This window comes from Furipterus horrens, unplaced genomic scaffold (genome assembly GCF_987537825.1).
Source record: "Furipterus horrens unplaced genomic scaffold, mFurHor1.1.pri manual_scaffold_6, whole genome shotgun sequence".
Classification (NCBI taxonomy): domain Eukaryota; kingdom Metazoa; phylum Chordata; class Mammalia; order Chiroptera; family Furipteridae; genus Furipterus; species Furipterus horrens.
Genome location: NW_028327176.1, coordinates 66,738,081 through 66,762,295, shown reverse-complemented (window position 1 = coordinate 66,762,295; position 24,215 = coordinate 66,738,081). Strand labels below are relative to the sequence as shown.

The following is a 24,215-nucleotide window of genomic DNA, read 5'->3' as shown; positions in this document are numbered from 1 at the left end:
TACACAGCTGGGGAGAGAACAAGACGCACGAAGGGTTGACATGACTTGGGAGGTGACAGCCCCTTGGAGCTCCACCCCTGAAGCAGCACACTTCAATCCACCACATAATATCCTTGGAAAGTTTTCAGACTGCAGATCTCAAAAGAAAACTAAAATTAACACGGGAAATCATGCCTCCAAGGCTTTCAAACCCCCAGCCCCAGACCCTATTAATACTCCTGTAGATATATAATTCACAGGGAGCCTTTACTTGCAACTGCTTACAGAAGTGGGAAGGTACATCTAGAAGTGATATTAACTTAAGAAGCCAAAATGGAGCTCTTTTGACACCTAAATTCATGTTTTTGTGCACACAATTTGAAAAAGCCAGCCCTAAAATTACACTGTATGAGTAGGAAGCTTGTTTTGTTTGAAATTAGAAGCTTCTAGGAGGAGCACAAATACATTCTCTACATGATGTTAATAAGAAATATCAGAGTGTCTCTGAACTAAAGAATGCCAACACCCCACTTTCCCCTCTTCTCCAACTGCCCCGCTCTGCCTTTTACTTCGCTGTTCATACTTACTCTCCTTTCCTCCTCCCTCTCCTCTTTCCTACACCTCTCCTCTTTCCTACACCTCTCCCACTGCAACTCCCTACTGACCTAGAGGACACTTAGAATAGAAAACCAGACCAGGATAGACTACGATTAAAACACACACTGAGAGATTCTGGCAGCTAGCTCCCTGTAGAGAAAAGCCCATCTCAGGATAATCAGCCATAATCTACTCTCCTTGTAACTAGAACAGAATTAAGAAACCTACCTCAAGGTTTCCCCAACCCTCTCCAGGACCCTGATGGGTTCACAAAGAAGTTTTATTTAACTGTTAGAACATATGATCCTGGCTATTGTGACATTCCAATTAATGCACCTATTGGTTTCTGAGAGCAAAGGAACAGAATTGCTAAATAGATTTGCTTGGAAACTCCTGTAGAAGAATCTGCTTTTATTGTAAAAAGTTGGGTTGTTTTAAGAAAGGTTGTAGAAAACTGAGATGGGATTTAGAAAAAGGAGAGAAACAGTAACAAGCATAGGACCGCTCCAAGGACTAGGAGAGGACATTTCCCCTTATCTTTACTAATACTTTAGGCAAAATTGAAATTACTATAAAAGGGGACACTACTAAGACCTTTGTAGGTACTGTGGCTACTTTATCTGTCCTTAAGCCTACTCAACTAAACGGCCCCTCTCCCTGGGAGTAAACTTCTGTACAAATCGTAGGGATATTTAATCAACCAGTATCTGCTTTTAAAATGGAGCCTGTTTCCTTTCAACTAGGGGATGCTACTGGGCAACATATATTTTTACTAGTCAAATCTGACCCAATTCACATGATGGGGTGAGACTTTCTTGAAACCCATGATGCCCACATATCCTTTTCCCAGAGGGTGAAATGTATTTAGAACTAAACAAATCAGATACTGAACCGACTGAAAATATAATGATTTTAAAGGACCTCTACAAGAGGAAACTAACCTTGAGACTGGCTGAATGTTTGTTACAGGATGTTCCAATGCAACTCTGGGCCTTTTCCAGTACAGATATTGGCAAGATTAAAGTAGCCTTCGCTATTAAAATAACTATTGACAATACTTTGCCTCTCCCTAATAGTCACCAATATTCTTTAAGACCTGATGCACTAGCTGGAATTAAGCCCATTAAACAACATTACTTTAAAAGGGGACTAATAATCCCATGTACAAGTCCCTTTAATTCTCCTATCCTTCTAGTAAAGAAACCCAATGGGAAAGCATGGAGATTTGTACAGGATCTCATAGCTATAAATAAAGATATCCAATGGTTCCAAATCCACATACCCTATTATCAGCTGTTCCAGCAGACTGCTAATATTTTTCAGTGATAAATTTATGTAGTGCCTTCTTAAGCATTTCTGTTAAAGAAAAAAAGGAAGACAGGAAATTACTCTTTGAGTTTACTTGGACAGTAATGACCCATAGGGATATGGAGAGTCCCACCTATTTCTCTCAGATGCTAAAGGCTGATTAGAATGACGCTGAATTTCCCAGAGATTCCACCCTAACCTAATATGTAGATGATTTACTTTTATGCTCTCAGACATATTAGACTCAAAAGAAGACACAATTTACCTATTACAACAGCTAGCCATAAAGGGACACAGGGTCTCAAAGTGTTGCTGGAGGAAATAGGATTCTTCCATGCTATCATGGGAAATGCATTTCAAGGATACATAGGAGGATTTGGGGTATAGTAGTAAGATTTGTTGGAGTAATAATAAAGGAAGGGCTTAGGCGATGTCTCCTCCATGATCAGGTGGCTCAGTTCTGTCTTGCTGCATAAGTCCATCCTCTGGGGCTGCAGGCCTGCACTTGAGGCCATCATACCCAGGAGAAGTGCCAGGAGCCAGAGCTGCTGTGCCCTTAGCACGGCATCTGAGGCTCAAGTAGTCTAGTTTAGTCTTTGTTTCTATTCACTGCAATCAGTGCTGTGCTTTCGGCCACACGGCTGCTGAAGAGAGAAAGCAAGAGACTTGCACCTTTGCCAAGCTTTGATTATATTTCCTTGGGCTTGGGAGAGAGCAGGTTATTATTCAAACTATCCAGTATTTTTCCTAGATCATCCCAGGGCTATGCTGGTGCCTCCCTCTTCCCAATCCCTTTCCTGGATCTTCCAGAACTTCATGCCCTTAACCTAGCTTATCTTTATTCAGGTTTTTTCCTCTCCCCTTTATGGTCGCCATTTTTACTCCTACTGTGTATGCCTCATAGTAAATGGACTTCTTCCTGAGCAGTCTTGACTTACACTGCACATGCGCCTAGCAAAGGAATTTCCCCATTACTCTTATCACCCCCACCACTACCCCTGTTAATCTGGGGGAACAGACAGTTGTTCCCTGGGGAGATTGGAAAGCCAGTCTTTCATGCCTATTTAAGGATTAGCATCTCTTCCCTGGATTATCTGTGAAGCTGCCCCTTCCTGGTTAATTCAGTTTAACCAGATGTCTGGCTCCCTTCTCTTTTGTTAATACCTAACTAGCTGCCTACTGTAACAGAAGGATAAGCTTTGATTCTGTTTACCCCAAGTAAAATACCTTGGTCATTTAATATCTAAAGATGGGCTACTGATTAACCCTGAAGACTGAGAGGAATAATATCCTTTTCTCTTCTAAAAACAACACAACCAAACAACCAAAAATGGCTTAGAGGTTTCCTGAGTCTCACTGGATTCTGACACAATTAGATTCCAAGTTTTTCATTAATGTCCCAGCCTCTATGTCTTATTAAAATCAGATCGATTGGAACCATTGGAACCCAAAAGGAAAACAAACTGTAACAGCTCTAAAGAAAGAATTATCTAAAATTCTCACCCTGGGATACCTTAATTATAAACTTTACTTCTTTTTATACATGAAAAATAAAGGAAATGCTTTAGGAGTTTTAACTCAAAAACACAGATATTATCATAGACCTATAGGGTGTTATAGTCAGCAACTAGATTCAGTAGCAAAAGGGTTCTCTCCCTGCATGACAGACATCTTGGTACAGCCATGTTATGCAAACAAACATAAAAAAATTGTTATGGGCTCTCCTTTATTTATGTTCTGCATTCTGTTGAATCCCCACTGAACTCTCAGCAGCTAAACACTTCCATCAATCGGATGACTTCTCATAAAGTACTGCTTTTTGCATCTACTATTACTGTAACTTGATGTAAAAACAGTCTTAACCCAGCAACTTTGCTCTCTTCTTTGCAGGATGAAGACATCCACGATTGTGTTTTGCTTATTAACCACCTTCTTGTTCCTAGAAGTGGTTTACAGAAAACTCCTGATAATGCTAACTTAATTTGATTTACAGATGGACCATATCTGAAAGATGAACAGGGACATTACCAAGTTGGATATGCCATAATTTCCATGGTAGACATAACTGAAGGTTTTTATTTACCTGAATGTGATCTGGCCAACATGCTGGATTAATTGCTCATACTCAAGCTTGTCAATTGGCCAAAGATCAAATAACCAATATTTATACTGATAGCTTCTATGCCTTTGGTGTAGCTCACAATTTTGGAATAGTGTAGAAGCGGTGAGGCTTCTTAACTTCCTCAGGGCAGCCCATAAAGAATGGAAAACAGGTTGCAGAATTATTAGATGTCATATATCTAACTGAAACAATTGGCAGTTATCAAAATTTGAGGACATTCTAAAGTGGTCACCATGGTAGCAAAAGGAAATAATTTAGCTGATGCTACAACTAGACAAGCAGCAATACGTACCCAAATCATCCAGACCTGAGAATGTTTCCTCTTCCCGTTGAAGTAGTAAAAGACTGTCTTTTATAGCTGCAGAAGAGGAAAAGAGGATTTGGCAACAAAAAGGGGAAATCTTTGTCCCAGACAAACAAATACAGTTTGGACCTAATTGGAAACTAGTTGTACCTATAGGGGCTCAATTACCTATACTTCAACTTGTACGTGAGCTAATGCATTGGGGTTCTGAAATGATTACATCACGGAGTAAACAATATTACTGGAAACTTCCTACTATAGCACATGTTCTAGTTGTATAATCCTGGAAGAATCACAGGACCAAAGGACATTTCCTACTTTCTCTAAGTTTGTTTGAGGTATGTAATTGGATTTCACCCAAATGCCACCATATCAAAGATACAAATACGTATCAGTTATGAATTGTACGTTTTCTCACTGGGTTGAGGCACTCCCTTGCATGAGAGCAACAGTTGTAATGGTAGGTAAATTATTAATGGGGGGAAAAAGATCCCCAACTGGGGAATTCCCTCTGAGTTACATAGTCACTGAGACTCATTTCACTGGGCCAATGATGCAATTCATTTGTAATATTTGGCCTATTCTACAGCATTTTTATTGTGCTTATCACCCTAGCCCTCTGAATTGGTAAAATGTACAAATGGTACAATTAAAACTCAACTAGGCAAATTTTCAGAAGCTTTTAATCTCCCTGGCCAAAAGCTGTCCCTAGAGTGCTCTTGAACCTGAGATCTACTCCTTTTGGTAAAATATAGCCTTTCTCATTAGTCACTGATCACCCTATGCATCTGGATGAAGGGACTTATGGACCAACCTTACTAGAAGGAGACATTCCGCATTATTATCAAGGATTTATTAACCAGCTTAAAGGAATTGATAAATTAGTAACTGATTAATTTCACATTGTGCTCCTGCGAGACGAAGATTTCAAAGGCCACGACTTACAAGATTTTGTCCATTGGAAAAAAACATCAGTGAAAGACTCTCTGCAACCTTGTTGAAAGGAACCTTATCAGCGGACATCAAAGGCTCGTCAAGAACAAGAACATGAAGCTGCCAACATCAAAGGCAAACAGCCATCCCAAGCATCCACAGGTTATATGCTCACAAATTGATGTTGAACTTTTTTTTTAAAAGAGTTTATTTGTTTATTTTTAGAGAGAGGGAAAGGCAGAGAGAGAGAAACATCGATGTGTGAGAGATACATTGATTGGTTGCCTCTCACATGACCCCAACCGGGGACCTGGCCCGCAACCCAGGCATGTGCCCTGATTGGGAATCAAACTGGCAACCTTTCAGTTTGCAGGCCAATACTCAATCCACTAAATCACACCAGCCAGGCCAATGTTGAACTTAAAAAACAAAATTTGTTTGATTGTCTTTACCTGTGTGCTAATATTAGTCATAATAATAGTTATACTTGTTCTTTGGGCTTTTCTCAAACCTTGTTCTTATATATCCAAAGTGTTAATAATTGCTGAAAGTGTAAATCTTTTGTATTATCAATAATACTGTTTTTATGGTTTCTCATTTGAAATTTAAAAGGAATGTTATTGCAGAAAGAAAGAAAGGGATATGTGTGTTTTTGAGAGAAGTTAAAAGGAAGTAGTTTGTCCTAATACACTAGTTATTTCTGAATGAGTAAAAAGAGGCAAACTGAGCATAAGAGAAGTTGCAGAAGGTTAAAGGAAAATAAATATTGAAAAAGGAATTTTATGTAAATAATGCTAGAACCCAATTATGGGAACGTGCTCACCCCCTAGCCCAACAAGGACTACTAACTATATTCATTGAGATGGAAGCTGAAGTGCTTATAGAATCATGGCCCTCTCTAATGGCTGCTGAGGCACAGGAAATTTACTTATGAAACTCTTACTGTCCTCCTGGCCTCTGGAAATTTTTAGATGCTAATGTAATTGACACTATTGTGTTTTTACAACTTTGGCCCTGATTAAACCTTAAAGTTACAGTTCCCAATTGCACAACTAGCAAGAATCAGATTAATAATGAACAACACTTCAGTGCTTCCAATGGGAAGTAGGTAGGCCACATTAAAATAATAACAAAAGTGAATGAGAACACATCTCATAATCAGATTGTGAAAACCGAAGAGGTGTATATTGAGCCCTCAAACTGGAAGTAAACTCTGTATTAGATGTTAAATACAGAAAAGTAAGACAGACAGCAGAACTTGGATCATGACAGCTTGTAGGTTAGAAACAATCCAGTGTTGTTTTCTTTTTCTCTTCTCTTTTCTTTCTTTCTTTTATCCTTGCTCAAGGATACAGTCATTGATTTTAGAAAGAGAAAGAGGGAGAGAAACGTCAATGTGAGAGAAACATTGATCAGCTGCCCCTAATATGTGCCTGGACCAGGGACCGAACCCACAACCTAGGCATATGCCCTGACCAGGAATCGAACTTGCGACCTTTTGTTGCACAAGATGATGCTCCAACCAACTTAACCACACCAGCTAGGGAGAGACTGTTTATTTTTTCTTTTCTTTTTTAAAAACTTTTATTTACTCATTCATAGAGAGAAGGGAAGGGAAGGAGAAAGAGAGGGGAGAAACACTGGTCAGTTTCTTCTCGCACGCCCTCAACCAGGGACCTGACTCATAACTCAGGCATTATGCCCTGACTGGGAATCAGAATCAAACTGAGGACCTTTTGGTTCACAGGCCGGCACTCAACCCACTGAGCCACACCAGCCAGGGCAAGTGGTTTTATTTTTGTTTTCCTTAATGAAGGCCTATATGACCTGACTGCCTCCCATTTGCCTGCCTTTCCCTTGGGAAAAAAATTCAGAGTTGACTTCCATTCAAGGTTATGGTCTTGACTTATCCCCAATGGTTCACCATTTCAGCAAGACAAATGCTGATGCTAAGACTTCTGAGGGACTGTGGGACCACATTATCCAATCAAGAGGTTGGTCATTAATGCACCTTTGGATTGATTTATGACCAAAAGGGGAAGTGTGGACAAAAAAAGGGCCACATACTAAACCTGATAAGCTTAGGAGCGGCCCTCATCACTGGCCTTACACTCTCAGAGACCAAAAGTAACCACATAAGATGGTCTGAACATGAAACCCTAACTAAAAGAGGGTCATGGCAGGTAGTCACATCCTAGGCCTGTAGCTTCCTTGATAAAGGTTAATCTTTACCTCAAGTGAGCCTGTCTATTGTTTTCTTTGCATCTAAGATAACATTCTTTGAAATGTCAGAGTGATCTCAGGGCACACCCACCACCAAAACTGAAGAGTACAGAACCCCTCATTGTTGCCTTGTTTCCCAAACCCATCTCTATATGCTATGAATGTTAACTACCCTGTACCCACCAACGTAAAAAAAGTATGTGAAAGGATAAAGCCAGTGCCATTTGCTATTGTACTGCTATTTGCTGAGCAGGCCTATGACCTTGTTAAACATGACTGTCATTTTACTCTTATGAGCTTATGTCCTCAGGACTGGAAATTACTGGAAAACAAGAACAGAACATGACTAACCACTCCCTACAGCCACAGGCAAAAGATAACATTGGAACAAGCTGTAGCCTCCTGTTACACTGCCCCAACAGCAACCCCACACCACCCCTTTTTAATCGAATTATATATAATCCAATAAAAGCTCAAAGCCCCAGCCCCTCAATGCTGGTATATTTTTCCACACATGCCCCTGTCCTTTCTTGGAAAGTGAATAAAATGTTTACTCTCTATGTAACAGAACCTCTGGGCTGCTCCGACTGAAACAGAACCCACAGGCCGTTTAGTTAGGGGCCCGATTGCCTGCTGCCAGAATTACAACTCTCAGTACTAGAGTTTAGTGAAAAGAAAAAAAGAACTGTTTATTTAACAGTTAAATAGATTTAGATTATTTGCAGATTTCTGCTGTTGAGTCTTATGTTCTTTAAAATAGCTGCAAACACATAGTTCTGCCTCCCCCTACGAAACCAGGCCAGCCTGAGAAAAGTCGGAATCACCGTTTCCCTACTTCCTAGGCCAGTTCAGCTTTACCAGTAGCTGCCAATCACTTAGTTCTGATTGGGGAGGTCCTTTCTGTGCTGTGGTGCCCTCCAGCTCTCAGTGCAGAACCGCCTGGATTCTCAGCCTCCTTGTAAACTGCCTTCTTCCTGCAAACCTCGTGGATCTCTTCTTCTCAAACCACATGGCGAGAGCCTCTTAAAGCGGCCTGGAGAGCCCTCTTCACCAAACCGCATGGAGGGGGCGTGAGCAAGGCGGGGTGGGAGGGAGAGAGAGAGAGATGGAGAGAGAGAGAGAGATGCAGAGAGAGAGAGAGATGGAGAGAGAGAGAGAGATGGGGGGGGGGGGAGAGAGAGAGAGAGAGAGAGAGAGAGAGAGAGAGAGAGAGAGAGAGAGAGAGAGAGAGAGAGAGAGACCGAGTGAGCCCTAGCTAAAATGTCTGTAGCTGCTTATATATCCCTGACTGCATCCTCTGACGCAGTGGGTGTTGCAACCAGTTCTGACCATTCACAGAACCCTACGCAGGCTCCGTAGGCTCCTTCCGTACCATCCCACAGTTCAACACTCCTCCCATCGTCTTGGGCCTTGGAAGTATCAATGCCATTTTGCATAACAAAGACACTAGCAACTAGCCCCAGGCATGCAAAGGCGTCTTAAAAGCTGCTTCCTTTTTCCCATCCCCCAGTCACAAACTCTGGGGTTTGTTTTTGAACACCCGTTTCTGTAACATCTACACTTTCTTCTCTTTGTGAATCCTTTCACAGTCTGGTCACTGACCATCCTTAACAGTACTGTATGTGTCTCTGTTTTACTCTTTATCCAATTTGAGAGATTTATTTCCCTGTTTTGTTTTCTCCCTAATCTACCACCAATAAATTTCATGTAACTCCCCCCTTAATCTCCTCCTTTGGTTCCAATGTATAAAATAAGTTGTAAAACTGCCATTTTCTGGATTATTTTATCAGTTTGTTGAGATTTTGCTTGCCAACAATGATTGCCAGTTTGGCTCAAATAAACTCACATAAATTCTCTGCAAGTTCGGACTTTTCTTACACTGACATCTACCTTCTCTGAGCCTCCCTGAATCTTCATCTATTAGGCAGAATAATGACGGCGGGTGTGAGGATCAGCCGAGATCACGTTTAAAGCACAAAGTACAGTAGGCGCTCAAGGAACAGTAATCTATAGCTTGATTGAAGCCAAGGAACCGTTGACTGACTGGGTTGTGAGCAATGCAGCCCCCTCAGGACATTTTTCCGCAGAGCATGGCTGTCTCAGCTTTCTCAATACCCGCCCCAATTCTAGGTGTGTCCAGGGAGGGACCATCGGAAGGACGGTGCGGACACTGGCAGGCAAGTTTTCAGCAGCGCCCCCCGGCGGCTCCGGCAGCCGCCCCCTCCCTCTGACTCAGGCAGCATCCCCTCGCTCCAGTCGGGGGCGACAAGCGCTAACGGGATAGTAGCGCTTTGGGGTCTGACCGCCGGGGCGCTGGGGGGTCCGGGCGCCGCCTTCGGAGCTCAGAGGGGCTTGGCTGCTCCCGGGCCGCCTACTCCAGCGTCCTGCTCCCCCCTCTTTTGGGGGGCGCCCCCGCATGACTAATGTCTCCTAGTTTTGCGTAAGGAGGGGCGAGAGAGGGCGAGTCCGTACTCAAGAAAGCTTTTACTTTGTTCGACACAAACGGAGCATTCCCGCGGGGGGAGACCGGACAAGGACAAAAAAATGTGAGTCTGGTAAAGTTTTAGAATCTTGTTACCAGATCCTGTCGTTACCGTGTGCATTGTTAGACTTACAGTGCGCTAGACGTCCTCCTTTCTCTGTTAATTTGCAAACCTCTTTTTGTTTTCTCCCTGCGGTGAGTGGGCCACCTTTAGCCCGCTAAGGCTTCAGTGTAGAGAACAGTGAGTCTCACTCATCCTTGTGCCCTGGGGGGGGCGCACAGAGGCCGGAACTAAGAGCCACCCGGGTTCTGCGCCTGTCCAGACTGGAGTAGACGAACCTGCTGGGGTGGGAGGGGAGCGGGGGCGAGGAGGGACGATCTGTAGTCTCCGTGCGCTGGAGCAGGGGCAGGGGCTTTGCTTCCCACGATGCTGTGCCCCTTTACTGGGGTCCTCGTAGTAAATTCTCAGTGTTGAGAAGAGAAAAAAGTCCAGGTTTATTAAGCATCTATTATTTACTCATTAATTCTACGATCTCATTTAACCTTCACATTTATCTTTATTTTTATTTTACAGATAGATAGGCACACGGAGGCTCCGGGAAGTTAAGTCACTTGCCCCAGGAAGCACAAGCAGTAAGTAGCCAAACAGTCCAACTCTTCCCACTGAACCAGTTTATCTGCCCAGCCTGTGGTTCTCCTGGGGATAAGGCCCTACTGGAGTTCCAAACCAGATTACCCTTTAAAAAAAAAGATTTTATTTATTTATTTTTAGAGAGAGGGGAAGGGAGGGAGAAAGAGAGGGAGAGAAACACTAGTGTGTGGTTGCCTCTCATGCGCTGCCAATTGGAGACCTGGCCCGCAACCCAGGCATGTGCCCTGAAGGGGAATCCAACCAGCGACTCTGGTTTGCAGACCAGTGCTCACTTCACTGAGCCACACCAGCCAGGGCTAGATTACCCTGCTTTTAAAGCCAGCAGTTTGGCCGTGGAGACATACAGATACCGGCTAGAGTTTGTGTTTCTTTGAAGAGAACATTTAACTCTCATCTTGCTGTAGTCTAGAAATTTTAACACATGGATTGATTTAGTTCCATCACTCACATGGCTTCCTTCTGGGTGGGGCCTCGCCCCTGAAGGCTGAGCCTTATCTCTAACTAGCCTGCTAACCAGCCCCAGGACAGGACAGGCGGGCCAGCCCTGGCTGAGGAGCCCCGTGACTGTCACTGTGTAACAACTGGGTGCTCACTTTCTCCCAGAGCACTCACGAATGCTGGTTCGTCCTTCTGCATGGATTCAGAAGGGAATGGAAGCTCCCTTGCTCCGTTTCCTGCTCCCCATGTGACCTTGGACAAGTCACTTGTGTTCTTTGGATCTCAGTTTCTTATTCTGGAAAGTGAGCAAGGGTGTTGGACCAGACCACCTCTAAGGTCCTATGTAGGGACGCTGTTTGTCCCTGGGTCGAGCAGAACCACACTTACTGCGATGCCTGTCCCTTAGAGGGCCTGGTGTGGAGACTGTGACAGATGGTAAAGGTGTGGGGAATCAATGACAAGCTGACCGAGAGTAGACTTGAAAGGTCTCCAGCATATTGGACACAGTATAGAATCAGTAAAGAGTGTTTCAAGAGCCTCAGGACTGAGCTTAAAAAAAAAAGTCAAATGCATTCAGGATTCTTAGGCAATTCGTAAGTGTGATGATTGGGTGCTCATGCTCTCATGTGAAATGTGCCTTCCTCAAACCTTGTTATGATATCAGCACATTACCCATCTGATGTGAAAAGAAAAAAAAACATTCAGCCCTGGCCTTATAGCTCATTTGGTTAGAGCGTCGTCCCAATACACCAAGGTTGTGGGTTTGATCCCTGGTCAGGGCACATACAAGAAGCAACCAATGAATGCATAAATCAGTGGAACAACAGATCGATGTTTCTCTCTCTAAAAATCTATTTAAAAAATTAAAAAAAAAATGCATTCAGAGCAAGAAAAGACAAGTCAAGAGGGAAGGAAAAAGCCATTGCAGAGGCAGTGACCACACCCAGAAAAGGTGACTGACTAACCCAGTGGAGGCTGGCACTGGGCAGACAGGCCTGCCTGAGGCTAGTGAGTGGGGAACAGGGCCCGTGGTGGCTTTCCTGTCTGTGTGTGGCACTTCTCGCTAGTCGCAGGTTGCAGACTCAGAGCTGCTGACTCCAGAGGAGGGGCTGGTAGCTGGCTAAGGCCACTGGAGAGGCCCCAGCCAGGGCTGAGGTGGGCCATCAGCCTCCCTGTGGGTGCCTCTCTGGAACCAGCCCCGCCTCAGCTCAAGCTGGGGTTGGAGCAGGGGTGGGGCAGGTGGGTGGGGTAGCCGCAGAGGAGTCAAAGGGAAGTGAGAAGCTGGGGTAGGGCAGGCTGTGAGGAAGCAGAGCCTGTGGAGCAGAAGTGGAAGCAGAGCTTCGGCAAGGTGAAAGTAGGCTGGGCGGGGGCTGGCCTGGACTCTCTTAGATGGGCAGGTGAGGGCTGACTGGACTCCTGAAGGCCCTCAGCCAGCCTAGAAGTACATTCAGATTTGAGGATACCTGTCCCTAAGACAGGACTGTGGTGTGACTGTAGACAGGTGGGCTGGAGTGGTTGGGGAAGGGGACGGAGGGGCAGGCCAAGCATTTGAATTCCAGTTCATTATTTTGCAAATTCAACAAGAGTCCAGCTAAGGGTCTGACGGGCTGCCTGGGGTAGGGTTCAGGGAGGAAACTGAAGGTGTAGCAGGAGGAAGGATAAAGGTCCTACTTGGGGTCAGGGGAAAGAGAACTGGCCGAGGAGTCTATGGACAAGGCCTCTGGACCCAGCTTCCAGAATCCTTCCTGTCCTAGACTGAGAGGATGTGGTGTCATTTCTAGTGTTGACAGTCACCCCTCCACCCTCTGGGGGAGAGACACAGGGATTGTTTCACTCAACAACTAGGGACAAACCGACTGGGAGGTGAAGGGACCTGTTAGGGATCAATGGAATCAGGGAGCAAAGATACCACCAGAGAACTTTTGTCATTTTGACAGCCTTCAAGCACTGTCTTAAGGGTAAGCATATCAGCAAGGCCCCCCATACCCACCTCCACCTCCTCTCCTGTGTGTCCTCCTCAAAGGCAGGTGTGAGGGCACACATCCTCCCCTGCCCCTGCCCCCTGACCATCTGAGTGGATCCCTGTCCTGCTTTCTGCCTGGGGCTGCCCTAGCCTAACTCAGCCTGTTGAAATCCTGTGATCTCGGCCTCTATCTGGTCTAATTATCCCTGCCCAGCAAGTCCAGTTAATCAAACACATTCTCTGAGCACCTGCAGGGTGTCAGGCACAGGGTGAGGTTCCAGCTAGACTGGGAGAGGCAAAATGCAGTCCCTACCCAAAAGGCCCTTAGAGTCTAGTAGGAAAGGCAGGCAGGCCCATAACTCACTGTACTGTGGCAGAGTGGGAAAAAGCAAAGACTGTAATGAAAGAGGTACAGAAGAGGTTGCCTGGTGAGGAAGTGGGTTTCCCATCACTAGAAGTGTTCAGGAAGAGGATGGAGAGGGGTGCTGCGGAAGGGATTCCTGCACTGTCCATCTGTGAGGGGCAAATCTGGAGTAAGACTAGATAAGCATTAAGGTCCCTTAAAAAAAAAAAGATTTTATTTATTAACTTTTTAGAGAGAGGGGAAAGGAAGAAGAAAGAAAGGGAGAGAAATACAGCTCAGTTGCCTCTTGCACACCCCCAACTGGGTATCTGGCCCGTAACCCAGGCATGTGCCCTGACTAGGAATTGAACCGGTAAATTTTCAGTCTGCAGGCCGGCGCTCAATCCACTGAGCCAGGGCAAGGTCCCTTCTAATGCTGTCATAAGTGATTCTCTGACGTTCCCCACCCAGGGGAAGTTTGTCTGCAGTCCCAGTGGTTGTGATGGCTCCCTGCTTCATGGCCCCTTCCGGTAGACCATGAGCCATGGGTTGTTCTTCATTTCTGTGCCCCACTCCCCGCCGCCATTCTGCCCAGTGCCAAACTCTCTGCATGGACTTTGAATGGAATTGAGTAGAGCCTTTCAGGGGCACCTGGAGAAATGCAGGAGTATCAGGCATGTCCCTTCCTCTGGTTGAGACAGGAAGCTGTCAGGTCCTACTATAAGGGAGCCTGCAAGCAGGGACTGAAGTGTATGCTCCCAGGTGAGAGGGCTGGGAGAACTCCCAGAGAAGGCCGAGGCCACTGTATATTCTGGAAGGCTCCTTGGACAGCTGGGACTTGATATGGGCTTGGAGAGGAGGGGGCTTTGATGGATGTGAGGAAGGAGGTGCACACTGAGAAGGCTCAAGGAACTGTGGGCTTGGCAGAGGGGCTGGGAGGGACCGGAGAGTGAAGGGCCAGAGGTGAGGTGGACCCTTGCGCCTAGAGCAGCAGGCTGAGGGGCGGGGATCTGAGGGGGCAGCGGAGCGTGAGCCCTGACCAAGCGTCACCAGGAGTTTCTTGGTCTGATTTTAATTGGTTGGCTTTGTGGCCTGGGTATTGGGATTTTTTTTTTTTTTACAGCCCTCCAGGTGATTCTCATTGGCAGGCAACTGTGAGACCCAGTTCTGAACAGTTAACTGGCAGCATCAGAATCACCTGCAACATCAGTTCAACGTGCTGGCGCACAGACCCCACTCCAGACCTGTGGAATCCAAATCTCCAGGCTGGGGTTTGGGCATCCCCGTTTTTATAAGATCCTGAGGTAATTCTCACGGTCAGCCAAGGTGGAGAGCCATGGTGTTGAAGGAACAGGCAGCCCAACCACTTTCATCAAGACCCTGCAGTGGATACAACTCAGCCAGGAGGAGGGGAGCGGAGCTGAATTCGGGGAGCAGTTGCTTGCTATGCTGAAAACCTCTGGAAACTGGCTAAGGAGCTATGATTACGCTTGATTTGAAGCCAAAATCCATGACCTACAAGAGCAGATGATGATCCACAGCATGAGTTCTGGGTCCAGGTCCCTGTGAACCAATCAGAAATGCTCTCTCTATGTCAGGTGATGGGGCATTGGAGCATTTTTCTCAGACGTGAAGATCCATTAATATCCAAAGGAGCCAGAAAATGACTTCCGTCCAAGATGGAGGCTTAGACTGACATGCTCAGTCTCCCTCTACTACTAAGAAGGAATACAACTACCTCAAAACAAAAGATAACCAGAAATTCCAGAAAATAAATCTACATGGAAGCCCAACCTATGAAGTTATAAACCAGCGGTGCTCGTCTGGACAGGTAGGAGGGGCGAGATCAGAATTGGGACAGAAGGGTCGGGCTGAGCTGTCTGTGGTAGCAGCGGGAATATCGGCGGGACCGCAAGAAACGCCAGGGCAGCAATCCTAGCTGCAGTTGAGACCCGGCAGCTCGCGATTCCAATGCTGGGGAAGGCAGACCCCCCATTGCCTTGGACGGTGAGACTGTGGGGAAGGAGCCTCCCAGTCTCTCAGTGGAGAGTAACGGCAGGAATCCATCTTGGACCCCTGCCCCCACACAAAGCACTGTAGAGTGGCAAAAAGGTTGCCGATCGCCACCGGTCGTGGATTGCTGCCGGTCGCTGGGCAGTGACGAGTGCACAGGGCTCCACCCCCTATAGCCTGCCCGGGAAGAAAGCTAAACACAAATCTGTTAGAATGAAGCAGACAACAATTGAAATCCCGGTGATGCAGCTCACCAGGTAGCAGATGAGAGACCTGACAGAGGAACAAATAAAAAACCTTTTGGAGGCTCAGTTCAGAGCTATAGTTATAAGGTGGCTTATAGAATTAACAAAAGATTTGGAGCAAGACAGGGAAGGAACAAAAGCTACTCATACTGAAACGAATGAAAACACATACGAGAAAAGTGGTGAGGAAATAAAATCCAAAGATCAAATCAGCAAACCAGAACATAGGGAAGGAACAAACAGACAATCAGTGCAGAAAGAGGAAACAAAAAGCAAGGAAAGTGAGGAGAAGATCAGAAACCTCTGGGACAGCTATAAGCGATCAAACATTCGGATAATAAGATTGCCAGAGGGTGAAAAAGAAGAACTAGAAATTGAAAAATTATGTGAAAAAATAATGAAGCAGAACTTCCCTAACTTGGGGAAGGAAATAGACTTACAGGTCCAGGAAGCACAGAGAGTTCCAGAAAAACTGGACCCAGGGAGAACCACACCAAGACACATTATAATCAAATTGTCAAAAATTAAAGATAAAGAGAGAATCTTAAAAGTAGCAAGAGAGAAGAAAAGAATCATGTACAAAGGGGTCCCAATTATACTATCAGTGGATTTCTCAAAAGAGACCCTGCAGGCAAGAAGGGACTGGCAAGAAATATTCCAAGTAATGAAAATCCAAAACCTACAACCACGAGTACTCTATCCAGTGAAACTGTCATTCAGAATAGAAGGGCAGAGAAAGTGCTTCCAGGACAAAGTAAAACTGAAGGAGTTCATTAGATCCAAACCACTGTTATATGAGATGTTAAAGGGACTTGTTTAGAAGAAGGAGGATCAAAACTATGAACATTAAAATGAAAACTGTATCACAACAACCAACAACAGAAGCTGGAATCGAAACAAAGGCAAACTAAGCAGGCAACGAGAGGGGGAAAAGAATTATAGGTATGGGGAACATATTTGGGGGAGGTCAGCGGGGAGGGGGAAGGGAGAAAAGGGAGGGAGATGATGCAGGAATTAAGAAGCATAGTAGGAGGGAGTGGAGTAGACAGGAAGAGGTTGAGAAGAACTATATGCACAACCAATGGACATGGACTAAAAGGGGGGGACAACTGGAGGGAGGGGGGCCACTGGGTGGAGGGGAGCAGAGGGAAAAGAAATTGGGACAACTGTAACAGCATAATCAATAAAACATATTAAAAAAAAAAGTCAAATAGAAAAAAAAAGATTCTTCAGTGGCTCTCAAGGCCTGGAGCCCCTTCCTGCGGGCTGCCTACTCTTAGATCAGTAACACAGAATGAAAAACAGTAAAGCTGACAACTGGTCCTCTTGTTCACACCAGCTCTGTTGCAGACTCCCTGCTGGCTTGGGCTGCAGGCAGCTGCCTCACCACTTCAGACCTGAGTCACATGCTAGACGTCCCATTGCAGGGGATGTGGGCATAGCATGTGACTCTGTGGGTGGAGAAGTGTTACAGGTTCCTGCTTCCAAACTTCCCCCTTTGGGTAAGTGTAGTTCCAAAAAATGCCTCAGCTGTGTTGTAAGTTAGGAAAGGAAAAAGGAAGTCATAACACACGTGGTATCTTAGATCCATTACCACTGCTCCTGTTTCTCCCACTGTTTGCCACTCAGCCCTTACCTCCCCGAAAGGCTTTTTTTTTTGCTTCCGCAGCCCCCAAGAATCTCCTGGTGGTGCCATTTTGCCTGTTCACCCTCAGATTCCCAGGCCCTTATGCCACACCACTGGGGCTCACCTTACAAAAATGCTGTCAGCGCACAGCATGAACTGCGCAGCAGTGCTTGCTGGTGTGGGCTCTGCATTTTAAGCTAAAAAAAGAAACCCTCTAGTAATGGGAACATGTGAAAGAGACCGTGAATGAAGCTGTAGCTACTGCATTTACTGAATTTTTAAAAAGATAATATATTTTTTAAGAGCTTGCTTTTAGCATTATTTTCCTTGAATAAGTTTTGTCCAAAAGAGGTTTATGTCACTGACCCACAGAATAAAGATGATGCTCATCATCCTGACACTTGAAGGGAGCTGGATATATAGAAAGGACAGCTGATGGCTGGGAATGGGTGAAATTCCTCAGAGGGAGTTTAGACTTAGAGAAGGTATTCAATACCAAGCTTAATATTAGCTGTAGGTTTGTTTGGTGTTTATTTTTTTTAGATGCTTTTTATCAAATTAAAAATGTTTGCTGGAAGTTTTTTTTTTGTTTCTTTTAGGGGAGGGTGGTTTTTTTCTTTTGTTTTTAAAGTTGTTTTTTAAAAAATAAGGAATGGATGTAGAATTTTGCTAACTGCTTTTTCTGCATCTATTGAGATAAAAATAAATAAATGCACCTACACTTAAAAAAAAAAGTAAAGAGATAGTTAATAGGGTGTATTACATTGATTTTCAGATGTTAAACCAGCTTTGCATTCCTGAGATAAACCCCCATTAGGTCATATGTTTTATCCTTTGTATTATTGAATTCCATAAGCTAATATTATGTTAATATTTGTTGTGCTTTGTGTTCATGAGTGATATTGGTTTAATTTTCTTTGCTGTAATACATTCCTCTGGTTTTGTTATATCAGGATAATGCTGGCAGCATAGGATAGATTGAGAAGTGTTCTCTTCTATTTTCTGGAAGAGTTTATGTCGAATTGGTAGTATGTCTTCTTAAATTTTTAGTACAACGTATCTGGACTTGGAATATTTTTCAGGGGGAAGGATTTTTTAAGTACAAATTCAGTTTCTTTAGTAGATATTAGAACTATGCAGGTAATCTATTTTTTCTTAAGTGAACTTTCATCGTTTGTATCCTTCAAGGAATTTGCCCATTTTATTTGTTGAATACATCATCATAAAATTTTTGTAATAGTCTCTTTATCCTTTTAATATCTGTAGTCATCTTTCTTGTTTCTGTATTGGGAATTTGTGTCTTCTTTTTCCTAATGAGTTTGTCTTAATTTTGTTGATTTTTTCAAAAGCCACATTCAGTGATTTCCTCTTTTTTTCTCTCTTAATCTCTGCTCTCATTTTTATGATTTATTTTCTTTTGATTATTTGGGATTTAATTTGCTTTCTTTTTTTAACTGTAGAAACCTAAGTACTTGATTTAAGACTTTTGTGATATAAGCAGTTATTGCTGAGAGAGCTATATTCCACCCTCATGCAATGCCCAGAGTTACAGGTCTGGAAGCAGAAGAAAGGTGGCTGAGTGGTCACAGCGTGGGGAAGACACTGGCCCAGGAGCCAGAGACCTGGTTTTCCCTGACTACTCACAAGCTGTGTGACTTTGGACTGAGACTCTCTGAGCTTCGGTTTCTTTGCTTGTATAAGGAGCCAGGGATAATCTCTTGTGCTCTTGGAGACGAAGTAGTTGATGAATATGACAGCACTTGGCCACCTGGAAGGGCCTCCCCAGACTAATGTGAAGGGTGCTTATCATGACATCTGTAATATTAATGGCTTCTTCTGTCTTTCCAGATCCAGAAGCAACATGTACACACCCATCCCCCAGAGGTACGCTGTGCACCCTATCCCCTTTCACCCTTCCCTCTTTCATTTCCAAGAGCTGCCTCTCCTCCCAGCACCCCTCCGCCCAGGCCTGCCTCAGTCTTTCTGCTCGAGGCCAACCCTCTCTCCTCCCACAGCAGTTCTCCATTCCCGGCATCAGTGAAGGACCCCGGCCTGCATGTGTGGCGGGTGGAGAAGCTGAAGCCGGTGCCAGTGGCTCACGAAAACCATGGCATTTTTTTCTCGGGGGACTCCTACCTAGTGCTTCACAATGGCCCAGAAGAGCTCTCCCACTTGCACCTGTGGATAGGTGAGGAGCTGCAGAGCAGACGGGATCAGGGGCCCCCGGGGCTGGCATGGGTCTCATGGGCCTGGCCCCAACCCCTCCTACCGTCCCAGGCCAGCAGTCGTCCCGGGATGAACAGGGGGCCTGCGCCGTGCTGGCTGTGCACCTCAACACTCTGCTCGGGGAGCGGCCTGTGCAGCACCGAGAGGTGCAGGGCAACGAGTCTGACCTCTTCATGAGCTACTTCCCGAGGGGCCTCAAGTACCAGGTCAGCCCACCCTGTGGCTTCTCTCAGCCTGCCCCTCTTCCAGCTGGTTCTTACCTTGCAAAAGGCTCAGGTGCCCTTGGGGCTGGGTCCCCCCACCACCACCACCTTTATGCTCATCTCCCAGTGGGATGGGGTTTGGAGGGCCCCAAGCCCCCTGCCAGCCCACTCAGGCTGGCCATCTGGGCTGCAGGAAGGCGGAGTGGAGTCAGCATTTCACAAGATCTCCCCAGAGGCCATCCCAGCTGCCATCAGGAAACTCTACCAGGTGAAGGGCAAGAAGAACATCCGTGCCACCGAGCGGGCGCTGAGCTGGGACAGCTTCAACACTGGGGACTGCTTCATCTTGGACCTGGGCCAGGTAGGTCGGCAGGGCAGGACAGAGCACTCAGTGTGGGCACTATCTTTAAAAGGGTGGGGACCAGGAGGCCAAGGGAGAGGGAGAGAAGCTCTGAAGCTGTAGGTCCATTCCAGGTGGGGCTGCTGCAGCCTTAGAAACATCCCTGTATTCAGAAGGACAGAAACCTCCCTCTGCTATCTAGCCATTGCCTCTAACACTGGAGCCTACCTTCCGTCTCTTAGAGCCATTGTACCTCTGAGTTAGTGGCCTGCCGGACGATTCATTAATTTATTCACTCATCCTTTCACTCAGTGAATCTGTGATGCCTGCTCTGAGCTAGCATGGGGACCACTAATTGCTTTCCCTGGGGAGGCAGCCACAATGGGCCTGGCCTGTCACTTGTAATCTGTGGCAGGATGTGGTGAGGGGTCTGAGAGAGGCAGCGAATTGTGCTAGGGGAGCTTGGGCAAGTGGGCTCTTAAACCTGAGCCAAGCCATTGTCCCAGGAAGGTGCCATTTGACTAGGCCTTCACAGAGGGGAAATGCTATTCCACGCTAAGGGACAGGTGAGCTGAGGCACTGGGTGGTGGGGTGGTGGTGTAGACATGCATGATAACAGCAAGGACAGGTGGGGACAGGAGCCATGGGATAGAAAATTGCTAAGGAGGATAAGGCCCAGGTCATGAGGAGAATGACTGTCTGAGGAGTCTGGGCCATCTGTTGTGGTGCTAAAGATTTTGGGAAGGAAGATCAATCAACCCAGGAGCTTTTTGGAAGAAGGACTAGAAGCAGTGAGATGGAGGCAGAGGAGATGAGGGCCTGGCAGGGGCACAGGTAGGATGTTCAAGGGTGGCATTCACTCATTCACCCATTCATTCAATAAGTAGTTATTTTTGGCTGAAATATGTGCCAGTTTCTGTTTTAGCACTGGGCATTCAGCAGTGAACAAAGCAAAACAAAACAAAGCACTCATGCCTAAAGAAGCTTACTTTCTACTCAGGGGAGATAGATTATACACAAGATAAAGATGTTGAAGTATAGGCTGATAAGTGATATGGAGAAAAACAGAGCAGGAGGGAGCCGGGCGGCTGGGCAGAGAAATGCTCTTGCCGAAGGTTGTCATTACCATTCTCAGGCCTTCCTTAACCCGGGCCTCCCACTTTCCTTCAGAACATCTTTGTCTGGTGTGGTGGAAAGTCCAACATCCTGGAGCGCAACAAGGCGCGGGACCTGGCCTTGGCCATCCGGGACAGTGAGCGACAGGGCAAGGCCCAGGTGGAGATTGTCACTGATGGGGAAGAGCCTGCCGAGATGATCCAGGTGAGTGGGCGATGGGGTGTGTGGCCTCTGCTCAGAAGCTGCTGAGAGGGGCTGTGATCAGCTGGGGGCATGAGGGTGGTTGGTGGGGAATTGGGCAGCAGGGAGTCTGGGCCACTGCTCCTAGGCTGCCTTGTTGGAATTCAGAGTAAAGTACCCCTGTGGGCAGATGGACCAGTGGCCTGCCAGGTGGGATGGCTGGACCCAGCACTCACTCACCTCTGCTGGATGCCCTCGTGCAGGACAGTTTGCCCCACCAGAGGCAGCGGCCCCGGGCGTGATGGGTTGGGAAGGTCTGGGACAGGTGCCCAGGAATCCCTGGAAGCGTCATCTGCCCTGACTCTTGCAGGTCCTGGGCCCCAAGCCTGCGCTGAAGGAGGGCAACCCAGAGGAAGATCTCACAGCTGACCAGACTAATGCCCAGGCTGCGGCTCTGTACAAGGTGGGCACTCCGGGCCTGCCCTGCAACCAGGCAGGAGGTGGGAGCCTGGTGCACCAGGGGCTGAAGGCAATAGTGGGCAGTTGGGTCTGGGCCCCAGGCCTGTTTATCCAGGGCAGCAGTGAGAGGAGGATGGGAAGTGGGTGAATGCCAGGCCCTCCTGAGGAGACATGCTACTTCATTTCTGGCCCATCCTTGGAGAAGGAGATTTGAAGGGGATGTTGAGCTTTACTTTTTGAATTCTTTGCATTTATTTGTTATATGGAATCTGCTTAATTTCCAAATAGATTTGGTGCCTCTGGGCTGCAGTGATGAGGGTGCTGTGCAGGATTTGCCCATCAGAGCTTTTCTCCTGGTCCCCTGTCCGCTCCTTGGGCCTGGACAGTGGACCCGGGGCTGTGGGGCAGGGAGGCAGCCTGCTCCTTGGATGGGGTTTAGGACTGTGAATTGGGAGGAGGAGCAGGGTGATCCCACATTACTCATCTGTGTTAAACCAAAAATATAAAGGCCTTTCAAACTGAGAGGCAACAAGCATTTATTTGAAATCAAAAGAATATTGTTTGGGACTCATTGATTCAGGCAGAAGCCCAGATAGTGTTCTGATTTGGAGACAAAGGCAATGGGTATTTGTGAGACAGGGAAGGGGAACAATTACATTGATAGAAATAAGGCATTTCTGTTGGAACAGATAATATAACATAGTGATGCTAACTCTGACTATTTTTAATTTTCAATCTTGTAGTCATCAATCCAGTCGTCATTACACTTGCTTTCTTGTGATCTTTGTAGGCCCAGTCTAAAGGTTACTTTGTCCTATTTAATGTTCCAAAAGTTTGAGCTACATGAGCAAGGCAGTTCCTCTGGGATCTCAGCTCCAGCTCCATTTTTAAGTGGCTGTGTTGATATTATTTTGACATATCCTCCCCAAGGTCTCTGATGCCACTGGACAGATGAACCTGACCAAGGTGGCCGACTCCAGCCCCTTTGCCCTTGACTTGCTGATTCCTGATGACTGCTTTGTGCTGGACAACGGGCTGTGTGGCAAGATCTACATCTGGAAGGGTATGTGTGGCTTCTCCACTCCAGCCTGAGACCTGTGCCTGCTCTGACCCCTGCAGGCTTTCCACTGGAGGGCTCAGCCTGCCTGGCCACTTTCAGAAGACAGCCTCTGGGAGCCTGGATACTCCAGACCTGACCGAGGGTTTTCTCTTTTCTGTTCCCACCTCCTAGATTCTATGCAAATGTTCTGAAACTTGAGCATTCCTGAGGGCTAAGGGCCTGTGAAAATGCCCCTACCCGTTTCCATTCTGATTCACTAGATTTAGGCTGACGCCCCAGAAGCTCCCAGGACCACTGATCCTGCAATTCAGCCTTGAGGTGTAACAGACATTTTACAGAAATTGAATCTCACTTTATCCAATGGGTAGTGAACTGGTGGAACTTGTTTATCCAAGGTGTTGTTTTGGTTGGACATAGAAACACTTGTGCAGAAGCCCATTCCTTGGTCCAACTAAAATGTGGAAACAGAACCAAGTGTCTGACGGACACTGGGAGCTTTGTACCTTCTCCACGCTTGTGTTTTCATGAACATGTCTTACCTCCTTGACCAGACCTTAAACTTCTTGAGAACAGGAGCCATATCGTCTCCAGAGTCTTGATGGTATAGCATATTTGCTCAATAAATATCTGTGGGGTCAACCAAGGCCAAAAAAAATTTGCAGCCCCAGCCTGGTCAGGAAGATAGAGAAGTGTTAGGTGTTCTGAGTAGGGTGCTACTAAGCAATAATACTGTTGCTTCAGGGAAGGTCCTGGAGGAGCAAGCAGTCTGGCAGGTTTCTAAGAGTTAAGTTGTGTGTGTGTGTGTGTGTGTGTGTGTGTGTAGTGGGGTGGGTTGTGCTATTAGGGCTGCCTTTTCCCTCCTGCCACAGGTACCTTCCCATGGAACCAATTCTAAGCTTGGGGTTGGGGTGGGAGTGGGGGGGGGGCACCCATGAAGTGTGTTTAACCCCAACTAAAGAACCAAACCATTTAGGAAAAAGAAACCAGAGGAGGAAAGACAGAAAATTTGAGCCACGAAGAGAAGTATCTTGTGGGTAACTGGTCAAATCACAGGAAGTATACACCACATTAATTTAATTTAATTTGTTTATTGTTATTTTTTAGAGAGAGGGGAAGGGAGGGAGAAAGAGAAGGAGAGAAACATTAATGTGTGGTTGCCTCTCACACCCCCCCAACTGGGGACGTGACCTGCAACCCAGGCATATGCCCTGAATGGGAATTGAACTGGTGACCTTTCGGTTCGAAGGCTGGCACTCAGTCCACTGAGCCATACCAGCAAGGGCGACACCACATTAATTTGGATAAATTGTACCTAACTGGGTTTTATAGCCTGGTTGGTGTTGTCACCAAGCAATGGCTTGCTGCCCAACATGCACAGAAATCAATTCTACAGCACTGGCTT

General features: G+C 46.2%; 1 protein-coding gene and 1 non-coding gene across 8 annotated transcripts in view; both read left to right on the top strand.

The window, feature by feature from the left end:
- Positions 1–24,215, top strand: part of CAPG (capping actin protein, gelsolin like) — a 34,584-nt gene that overhangs the window by 8,475 nt on the left and 1,894 nt on the right. Inside the window, exons 1-9 of one of the 7 annotated variants that reach the window (XM_090281630.1) lie at positions 5,387–5,405; positions 10,523–10,581; positions 19,078–19,113; positions 19,245–19,417; positions 19,507–19,661; positions 19,852–20,019; positions 21,169–21,318; positions 21,665–21,757; positions 22,684–22,816. In XM_090281630.1, coding sequence (XP_090137756.1) covers positions 19,091–19,113; positions 19,245–19,417; positions 19,507–19,661; positions 19,852–20,019; positions 21,169–21,318; positions 21,665–21,757; positions 22,684–22,816 — 895 coding nt within the window. In that variant the 5' untranslated portion in view covers positions 5,387–5,405; positions 10,523–10,581; positions 19,078–19,090. Of the gene's footprint in view, positions 1–5,386; positions 5,406–9,618; positions 10,013–10,522; positions 10,582–12,309; positions 12,387–14,688; positions 15,176–19,077; positions 19,114–19,244; positions 19,418–19,506; positions 19,662–19,851; positions 20,020–21,168; positions 21,319–21,664; positions 21,758–22,683; positions 22,817–24,215 lie in introns of those variants that run through there. The other 6 variants (XM_090281633.1, XM_090281628.1, XM_090281629.1 and 3 more) reach the window with 6 other exon arrangements.
- Positions 11,617–11,720, top strand: LOC150006356 (small nucleolar RNA U13). Its single transcript, XR_016512212.1, has one exon. It is a non-coding gene; the product is annotated as a small nucleolar RNA U13 (small nucleolar RNA).